The sequence below is a fragment of the Pipistrellus hanaki genome (assembly GCF_964339955.1).
Source record: "Pipistrellus hanaki genome assembly, chromosome: 8".
Lineage (NCBI taxonomy): Eukaryota > Metazoa > Chordata > Mammalia > Chiroptera > Vespertilionidae > Pipistrellus > Pipistrellus hanaki.
In genome coordinates, this window is record NC_140510.1 from 72740332 (window position 1) to 72750906 (window position 10575).

Here is a 10575-nt window from a genome sequence, read left to right on the forward strand (position 1 = left end):
TTTAGACCAGAGTCAGGTGGCATCTTATGCCTCTATGATGTCACTAAGTACACTAGTATATAAATATATATCTAAATTACATTTTTCCATTTGCTCATTTGTGCTCTTACTTCAAAGCTACTGTTACTATTTGATATATGGAACAAAGAAAACAGTATGAGTGCTTAAACACACATATATAGACTCAGGACAGTTAATAATATAGAACTAGAGGCCAGATGCACGAAATTTGTGCAAGAGCAGGCCTTCACAGCCTGGGCTGCCTCGGCTCCCACAGCCCCGGCTTCGTCCAGAAGGTTCTGCTGTTCAGCTGTTTGATCTATTTGCATATTACGATTTTATGATTATAGATGCTTAGTTTGATTCCTGGCCTATAGTAAGGCCTCAACACCATGTTGCCATAATTTTTATAATTCTCACGAATATCCTCTCCCACAAGGTTCTTTACAGTGATTGCCTCGCACTTGAGTTTAGAATACTGGTCTTCCCGCTTCTTTCTGCTGGTAGCATACTGGGCCAAATCTTACCGATTACAACCAACCACAGAGAGCTGCTGGGCACCTATGATTTTTCCACTGTTCAAACTGGTTTCTGAAAGCCCTAAAATAGCACAGAACAGAAAATGTGTAAGTAATGTCTTGCCCTCATTTTTCCTGTCCCAATCTACATGCCCTGCTCCCTGCTGCCAATAACAGCTGCATTAAACTCTTATCTCAAACCCTAAATTCTTTTTTTATATATATATATATTATTTATTTTTTACAGAGAGGAAGAGAGAGGGATAGAGAGTTAGACATATCGATGAGAGAGAATCATCGATCAGCTGCCTCTTGCACACTCCCTACTGGGGATATGCCCGCAACCAAGGTACATGCCCTTGACTGGAATCGAACCCGGGATCTTTCAGTCCTCAGACCAACGCTCTATCCATTGAGCCAAACCGGTTTTGGCTCAAACCCTAAATTCTTAAGCTCGCCAGCCACATGCATCTCTTTGGCCCCTTGAGTGTGGCTCTTCCACAAAATACCAGGGCCTGGGCGAGTCTGTTTTGAAGAAGTGGCATTAGAAGAAGTTTAAGTTTAAAAAATTTGGTTCTCAAAAGAAATTTCAATCATTGCTCTGTTGACTAAGGAGTTTGCCGACCACTGCCCCAGGGCATGTGGAGGACTTAGCACAGACTTCTCTACAGGGCAGAATTTTTCCACTTACATCTTGGGTTCTATGTCCCTTTGAAAGCTCAAAGGTCTGGAAACCCCTCACCTCACAGGCGAGCACAGAAACCCGCCCAGGGCGCACTCAAACCCCCGCTCCCTTCACTGCACAGCGGTCTCCCGGCGGCTCCAGCTGCCGCGCATGCGCCACCACTGCCCCGCGTCTGCGCAGTGTCCTGGGTTCATTCTTTCCGAGCGGCTCTCCAGCTCTTTCCCAGACTTCCATTCGAACTTCCCGGCTGTGGCAGAGACAACCAATCAAAACCGTCCTCCCTCAAGCCACGCCCCTCCGCCGGCTCCTCGGGGAACCCGAGTCAGATTTCACACACACCGGGCCTTCCAGACGCACGCTGCGTGCGCACGTAAGCCGCGGGCGCCGTCATCGCCCCCGCGCCGGCTCTGGCCGGACCGTGGGGCGGCCCTCCGAAGCCCCTCCCTCAGAGCCTTTCACCCCCACCCTCCCGCCAACCGTCCCTGCGGCGGCGACTCATGTGGGGGTTCGGGCTCCTGCGGTCGCCGCCGCTGCTGCTCCTGCTGCCGAAGCTCGGGCTCGGGCTCGCTGCCTGCCGCTCGCAGGCCGGAACCATGGACTTGGGCGGCTGCGGCTCCGCGCGGAGCTCGCCGGCGGCCGAGGGGCGCCCCCGGTGCCTGCAGCTGTCCGCGGTGCCGGGCTCCGACCCGCAGCGCAGCAACGAGCTGCTGCTCCTGGCGGCGGAGGAGCTGGAGCGGCGCGATCTCTCGGGGGACCGGGCTCAGGAGGAGCCGCAGCCGTCGGCCCAGCATCACGTCGTCTACTTCCCCGGGGATGTGCAGGTAACCGGGCCTGCGGGCACCTGCCCCTTCCCCCGGGCGCCCTCCTCGCCTCGCCTGAAGGCGGGGTGGCTCTGCATTTACATTACTTCGGAATCCCCTACCCTCTCCACACCCCGACCCCCTCCTCTTGCAGCCCCAGGAGGGAGGTGTCCTTGGAGAGCTACGGCCTCCGGAGAGCCGGCAGTCAGTCCAGGCTTCAAGGGAGTAGAATTTGAAACAGAAAGGGTGAGACATAATATACAGAGTGGCCAGATTATTACGATCTCTGAACGCATTATAATCTGGCCACTCAGTGCATATCCTATATAATAAAAGGCTAATATGCAAATGGTCCCCTCGACCAGCAGGCAGGCTGGCCAACCGCCCATGTCCGCTCCCGCTGGCCAGGCTGGCTGGACCCCACCCATGCTCGAATTCATGCACCAGGCCTCTAATACACACACACACACACACACACACTCACTGAGTGGCCAGATTAATATGCGTTCAGAGATCATAATAATCTGGCCACTCAGTGTATATGTATTCACTCTATGACTTGGTGTCTCAGTGGAGTGTGTGAGTGCACGTGCGTGCTGAGCAGGAGACAGAGATGGCTTTTACATTAATTTAGCCAGAGGGTGCCACTGGCAGTTATTAAAAAGCAGACTAGTCAACAACAAAAATTAATCAAGCGTATGACACTCAGTAGCCCTAAGAAAGGGGGGGGGGGTGTGGAGAAAAGGGACACGCATTGCTAAGCGTGTCCGTATTTTGATGCTCACCTAAATCCTGTGCTTTTCTTTTCTGATTTTATCTTTATGGCTAATTTTATAGCTGCAGGCAGATAACCGTGGATATGTTGTCCTGGAAAGCTGGGTGTCAAAACCTAGATCTTAATCTAGAACCGTGTTGTCTAATACCGTAGCCGTTAGCTATATGTGGCCATTTAAGTTAAATAGGTTAGAAACCCGTTTCCGCAGTCCCCCAGCTGCATTTCAGGTGCTCAGGGGCAGCCAAGGTGTGTGTGTGTGCTGCGTAATGAATGAGTAAGGCCAAGGGAAGAAGGGCTCAGACATCACAGGAAGTTCTACAGGATGCTGTAGGTGTGGACGGGTAAAGCTAGAATATGCCTGGATGTGTTTCTTATACCATGAAAACTATTAATTTCATTTTTGAAATTGATGCTTTAAAATGATAGAGTAACAAACTTTGTGCCTCCAGTCAAATGGTGATGAAGGAATCTGTAGTTTTGTTTTGTTTTTTCTTGTTCTCAAAGTAATCACTGCTAAGATCACTATAAAAAAATTAGTATTTAGATTGAAGAGAAGTTTATTTTTTCTCAACCAATGCTCTATTGGTCAGTTTAGGGAAAAAGCATGACATTGCTAACAGAGCCCTCCAGAATGTGGACCAGCTATAGTGTGCCTCTAATTATGATGATGATGATAATATAACCTTTATTGAACACCTACGGAGTTTTTTTTAAAGTGTGTCAGCCAGAATACAGTACAAATCTTCAGGTGAGGTCTAAAAAAATGCTAAATACAATTAACCTCCCTTTGCTATGACACTATCCATTTATTTTAGCATGAGATTCCATTAGATTTTTGGACAGAGATACACCGCTGACTTATTCAGAGTATGAAGTGCTCTGAAAATCCAGGTCTTTTAGAGAAGAAATAGAGGATAAAACATTAAAAGGCTAACTAGATTTGAACCCTGATTCTGCAATTTTTAGCTATTAAATCTTTGACCAATCGCAGCTACCTCAACCATAAGATAGAAATAATAATTTATAGGATATCAATGAGAATTAAATATGTGAATACATAATGAATTACAGTGTTTTTTCGTCTTTCTGATGACCTCTTAAAGCATGGGGGTATCCTTATACTCAGGTCTTGGGCTTTTTCTCTTTGTACCCTTATACCCTTAGTGCTCTCGTTCGGACCTGTGGCTTTGCATACTACTTCAACATTTGTGTATCTAACCTGGACATATATGCAAACTTCAGAATTAACAATTACATGCATAATTTCATTTTGGATATTTAATAGATATCTCAAGCCAAAATCTCTGGATCTTTGACCCTAAACCTGTTCTTCCTGTCTTCCTCATCTCAATTAATGAAAACTTCATTTTTAGTTGCTCAAGTTAGATATCTTGCAGTTATCCTCTAGTCTTCTTTCACACCTCTGATCTTAACCCATCAACAAAGTGGCTTCACGCTCTTTGTGTATCTAAAAGTGATCAGAATAATCATTGAAAAATGGAAGTCAAATCAGGACACACCTGTCTGCTCAAAACTCCCATCTCCTCAGAGTGAAAGCCAGAGGGCCTCCTCTGAGTCTTCACCTGTTCCACCGTGTTGCTTTCCTGCCTGTCTCCTTTTTCTCTTTTACTCTGCTCCAGCCCCACCAGCCTTCTTCAACTTGCTCATGGCAGGCAACTTCACCTCAAAAGCTTTGAAGGTATTGCCTTGGAGGAACAGTCTTCATGCAGATATTTGTAGGATTCATTACCTTACCTGTTTCAAGCCTTTGCTCAAAAGTTGCCTTTACAATGAAGCCTTTTCTGACCATCTTGTTTGATAATCAAACATATCAGTTATTCATTTTAATTTTTATCTGACTTCCACCACTTCAGGTCTTTCTCAACTATCACCTTATTAAATAACTAGAGGCCCGGTGCACAAAATTCATGCACAAGTAGGTCCCTAGCTGCTGCCACCTATTTGAACTCACAAGGGGACACTTTGCATATTACTCTTTTATATATAGAGATAATAATGTTTTTTAAAAATAACCTTCCACTCTCCAAAACCTCATATTCCTTTTTACTTGCTTCATTTATTATATTCCTTTGCACTTATCATTATATAATTTTTGTTATTTAAATGTTTCTATTGTTATTTTTTAGAGAGAGAGGGAGAGGGAGAGATAGAAACATCAATCAGCTGCCTCCTGCATGCCCCTCCCTGCACTGGGGATCCAGCCTACAACCCAAGCATATGCCCTGTCTGGGTATTGAACAGGCCACCTCTTGGGCATGGAACAGTGCTCAATCACTGAGCCACACCTGCTGGGCCCATCTAATGTTTTGTGCTGTCTAGCCAACCACTAACCACTTGTGTCTGTTGACTGCTTGAAATGTTATCTAATCAAGGAAATAGATTTTTAATTGCATTTAACTTTAAATCTAAAAACTGATACTCAAGTTAGTTCCTGGAAAATTTTTAAGTATATTTGAACAACTGCTTATGTGAATCTATTTTTTACCTGTAAATTTTATGAAATCTAAATGCAGATTAAGTATTTCCAATGAAAATTTAGCATCCAAATTGAGATGTGCTATAAGTGTATAAAATACACATTGGACTGCAAAGATTTAGTAAGAAAAATAAATGTAATAATCTCAGTAGTTTTTTTATATGAATTACATGTTGAAACAGTAATATTTTGGATATATCATGCTCAAAATGTATTATTAAAAGTAATTTTCATTTGTTAACTTTTTAATGTGGTTACTAGAAAATTGTGTGTAGCTCATATTACAGTTTTGGGCAGTGTTGCTCTACTTACTAATGGAGTTGCGTGTTATGTATCTCCGTACTTAGAATGGGAGCTCCATGTGGACAGGGGTTTGGTCTGTTCTGATCCAGACCCAATCATTAGCTACCCAATAAATTTTATAGAATAAATCAATAAATTTGAGTGAATTTCCCTTAAAAAATGCACAAATATGAATGAAAATTTAGAGGAAAACAAAATTTACTTGCATGTCCTAGAACCTAAACAAATAGTTATTAATACATATAGAATGCTTATAAAGAAACAAGACCCAATTTTAAAAGGGCAAAAGATACAAATTTGCAGAGATAGAAATCCAGATGCCTAATAAACAAACAAACCTTAAATTATGAATATTCTTTGATCTAGTTTTTCTATAGGTAGGAATTTATTTTTAAGGATGTAATCAGATGTTTAAAAAGATTTTTCTATAATGTTCATTGCAACCTTATAAAACAAAAATTGAAATCAAACATATAGCATTAGGTTGTTAGAGTAATCCAAATAGGAAGGGGTTCAGGATAGTAGCTTTAATAGGAAAATATTTCCAAGTCCTGTGGTCAAAAACTGTTTAATAAACCAAATCTTTATTTTCAGTTAATGTGTTAGGAATAATAGATTGGATGTAAACAAAATAAAATTTACTAAAAATATAATCCTTCTGAAGTTTATTATTTAAACTCCTACATACTATTTAGCTATTATGTCTTATAAACTTGTCTTCTCAGGGATTTGAGGCTTAAACTGAAGAAATAATTTGTTCAAAATTTTATAACCAGAAAGTAATGACAGATTCATAGGTTTCATATATAGTATATTAACCATAGGTTATAACATCTCAACTTGCTCTACAATAAAAATAGGGAACTATTTTGTGGAAATAGTTTTGTATAAATATGTATTTAATGTTTGTTTCATCTTTCTTACTTTTCAGAATTATCATGAAATTATGACTCACCATCCTGAGAATTATCAGTGGGAAAACTGGAGTCTAGAAAATGTTGCCACCATTTTAGCCCACCGATTTCCCAATAGTTATATTTGGGTAATAAAATGTTCCCGAATGCATTTGCACAAATTCAGCTGCTATGATAATTTTGTGAAAAGTAATATGTTTGGTGCTCCAGAACACAATACTGACTTTGGAGCTTTTAAGCACCTTTATACATTATTAGTTAATGCTTTTAACTTATGTCAGAACAGTTTGCTATTAAAGAAGAATGTGAAAGACTTGAATAAGGATTCCAAAGCATCCAATTGTAGATCCAGTTCTTCTCATACTAATGGTTGCCAGGGAGGAAAAGAGAGCCCCTGTGAAAACTATGATGAGTCTGCCCTGAGTTTTTATCCACCATCACTAAATGGTGCTTCTTTTACTTTGATTGGATTCAGCAAAGGTTGTGTTGTTTTGAATCAGTTGCTTTTTGAATTAAAAGAAGCTAAGAAAGACAAGAACATAGAAGCTTTTATCAACAGCATAAGAACAATGTACTGGCTGGATGGTGGACATTCTGGAGGAAGTAATACTTGGATTACTTACCCAGAAGTCTTGAAAGAATTTGCACAAACAGGGATTATTGTTCACACCCATGTAACACCTTACCAAGTACGTGATCCAATGAGATCTTGGATTGGAAAGGAGCACAAGAAATTTGTTCAGATACTTGGAGATTTTGGTATGCAGGTGACTAGTCAAATTCACTTTGTAAAGGAAGCTCCTTCCTTAGAGAATCACTTCAGGGTTCATGAAGTATTTTGAGACTACGAGAATATTAATGTAATACTTGCTCAGTGGAAGAGAAAAAGCACTTTGAGTTTTAGAAAGTCTGATAATGAGATGTAATTAATAGATAATACATCCATTTTTAGGGGGGAGGGAACACACATTCCTAAAATATACATATAATGTGCAATAGTATTTCTTGCCTCTGAATGTGAAGTTTTTAATTTGGACTGGATTAGTTTGAAATCTAAAAGGTGGTTTGTGATAATTTTATGAAGATATACTATATAAGACCTTCAATGATGGAAGTTACAATTAGTCGTTATCAAAGGGTAATTAAAATTGTTATTGTTGGAAATAGTTTGTTTTCTGAGTAATGTTTAAAACTGATTTGAGTGGCATTTTAACAGTAGCCGGCGATTTTGGCACTGAAAACTTTTGAGTAGAAACACTCCATTTCTCTTCATACAAAGCCAAAGCCCATGGATATTTTCCATCATTTTGGAGTAACAACCCTGCCTTTTTGTTTTGTAAATTCATGGAATCATTCTTTAGTGTGCCACCCAGTGTTTTTTCTCAAGACTCAAAATACATTTGTTTCCAAATATGCAAGAATGTGCAATAGTTAAAAGTTTGGTTTTTAAAAACATTACACTTAAGCATTGTGGCTAAATTTTTAATTAACAACTTTTGGCTAAGACATTTTGGAGTTTCTTAAATCTTGGCTGCAAACCAGTTCTTTGGGGAAAATTGTTTTAAAATGAACATAATTCTGTATATTGGGTAAAAATATAGATTGAAATTTTTTTCACATCAGTCTTTTTAGAGTTCAACTTAGGTAAAATAAATATATAACACTCTTTGTTAGTGTTCAGTTGACAAGGGGATGAGTTCTGTAGATCTAAGTCAGTGTTTCTCCAGAAGTGTGATTTTGCCTGCCAAAAGAAAGCAGCTCTCTGGCCAGAATGCAAAAATTATATTACTGTAAAAAAGTTACAAGGGAAAGTTTGAAGACACGATTTAATTTTGGCTCAAAAAGTGAATTCGCTTAACACTGCTGCATAATTTGGGTGAGGTTTCCTTCTTCCTGTTTCTCTTGACCTAGATAAATACATTTTGAGAAACCAAGATCTAATTAATGTTAATATTAAAACATAGCTGTGTGATTAAAATAAAGTGGTCACTTTATTTATAATTAGCATTTCAGGGAATGAAATAAAGCAGGGAAGTAACACTGCTTTCAGACTGGAAAAAAAAGACTGAAGCTTAATATCTTAATAAATTCATAAAACAATATAGTGAAAATGTTAATATTTTGTGTTTTTCCCCTAGAACTTTATTTTAATGACTATAAACACATTCCAAATATTCAGAGACTTATTAGAAAGGTTCTTACCAAATGTGTAAAAATAACATCTTTAATTCTATAAATTACAAAATAGTATCAAGGTGGTTGCTTTTTTTTTTTTTAAGGACAAAATAGTTTTATATTGCTTCAATTTCTTTAAATACTTGCTGTTTCTTTTGAGACCAAAAATTTTTAACAAGGAAATGAGTCAGCCTGATTCCAGCATTTTATTACCTTAAGCCTCATAATTGATTGGCTTCCTTTAATGTGTCCTAATCCTTGGTTAAGTTAATGTGAATCTGATGTAAACTAGCTAAGTTACTGAATGCTCTAATGAGGGGAAGGAAAGGCATTTCTATGATTAAAGTGGAAAAAGGACTTTCAGCAGGATTCATTACAAAAAGCTGAGATATTTAAAAATATGGGTTCTTTAGCTATCCAGTCATATGAGTTTGTTACATGTTCAATGGACATTAAAAATAAGTCACTGGACACCTGAACTATCATCACATTAAAATGAAAGTGTTGAAAAGTAATGTATTTTTTGGATTAAAATATATTCAAGTAGATCAATAGTCAAGTATTTTAATACTTCAAATTTGTTCTTTCCACATCTGTTTAAAACTATTGTTACATGTTCGTATATTCTTCTGGATTGTGCCTTTGTGTTTGTGTCATGAGTCAACTGAGAAAAGTAGTCATAAAAATAATGTGAAAGTTACTGCCACAGCATGAATGTACAATTATATTAAATTTAATCCACATAAGTCTGTTTTGATGTGCTTTATGTTATTAGATTTGTTTCATTATTTCTCTCTACTTTGCCAGTTTGGTTTGTACGTATTTTCATTAACTCCCATGGTTTTTTCAAATGAGTAACTCTGAACATTTCCTATAAAAACATCTCTTCTGTATATTGCTCTATAAAAAGTTGCATAATTTCCATTTCTTCTGTTGGATTTCCTAGAGAACAAAATCAAAAATAAGTTCTTTTCTGTGTTAATTATTTCAGTTATCTATATTCCTCTGACAAGAGACTTGATTAGAATATGGTATTTTTTTTTCTATTTTATTCGTGTAATATCCAAGCACCCAACCAAGACAAGGAAAGTCTAAGCACTAAGGATATAGTACAGACAAAACTGTCCTAGCATGTGAGTGCAGCAGTGTATAAGCTCTAAGAGGTAAAATATGAAACAAAAGGTAGTATTCTTAAAATAACCATTGTGTTACATTATACTTTAAGAGCCTTGAAGAGAAACATGCTTTAGACAGGTTAAGATAACATAGGTAGATTGACCTCATGTAAATTTAGATTGCTTTTTAAGAAGGCAAAAGATCTAGTAGCTTTAGTAGAGTCAGGCATAATTTAGGTGATCATTTGATAACACTGAATGGAACTTTAAAAAGTAGACTACAACTTAGGTGCATTTGAGACATCCAAACACTTCATGGCCTGTATGCTTAAAATAAGACTTGAAGGTAACACCGTATCTGTGGCTGACTGCCAATCTATGTTAGTTCTTTCAGACTACATCTGTTTTTCAGCAGAGGAGTAAGCAGTACAGTTCCAATTCCATCCAGACCTGCATTCCAGCAATTTTTTCTTTTTTTTCTTTTTTTTTGTCAAATTCAGCTGATATCTGTTGGCAACTTTAGATAGGTGAGAGAAAAGCCTTGTTAGTAAAGTTCTTTCCAAATGTTCGCATAACTGCTAATCAAAAGAACAGAAAGATACAAAATAAGTCTCCCTTATTTTGTCCATGGAAGAGACCAAATTTGAAATCAATTACTGAATAAATAGAATTCCAGTATAATTATGTACCAAGACAAATACGGTTAATATTCGTGAAAAGCTAATAATTACAATCTAAGTAACTTCAATATCTCAAAGATGCTTAGGAAGTTTAGAGTAATTTTTTATATACT

The 10575-nt window shown here is 38.4% G+C and overlaps 1 protein-coding gene across 1 annotated transcript; it reads left to right on the top strand.

Annotated features, from left to right (window-relative positions):
* The first annotated feature begins 1577 nt into the window (after nt 1-1577).
* On the top strand, nt 1578-9405 carry LOC311626858 (mitochondrial protein C2orf69). Its single transcript, XM_084892804.1, has 2 exons — nt 1578-2024; nt 6510-9405. Exons 1-2 carry the CDS (start codon nt 1701-1703, stop codon nt 7332-7334), a joined length of 1149 nt encoding a protein of 382 aa, XP_084748930.1. The 5' UTR covers nt 1578-1700; the 3' UTR covers nt 7335-9405.
* The last annotated feature ends 1170 nt before the right edge of the window (nt 9406-10575 follow it).

Coding starts and splice junctions, on each gene's coding strand:
- LOC311626858 (XM_084892804.1), top strand. CDS start 1,701: ATGTGGGGGTTCGGGCTCCTGCGGTCGCCGCCGCTGCTGCTCCTGCTG. Junction 2,025..6,509: donor ACTTCCCCGGGGATGTGCAG/GTAACCGGGCCT, acceptor CTTACTTTTCAG/AATTATCATGAAATTATGAC.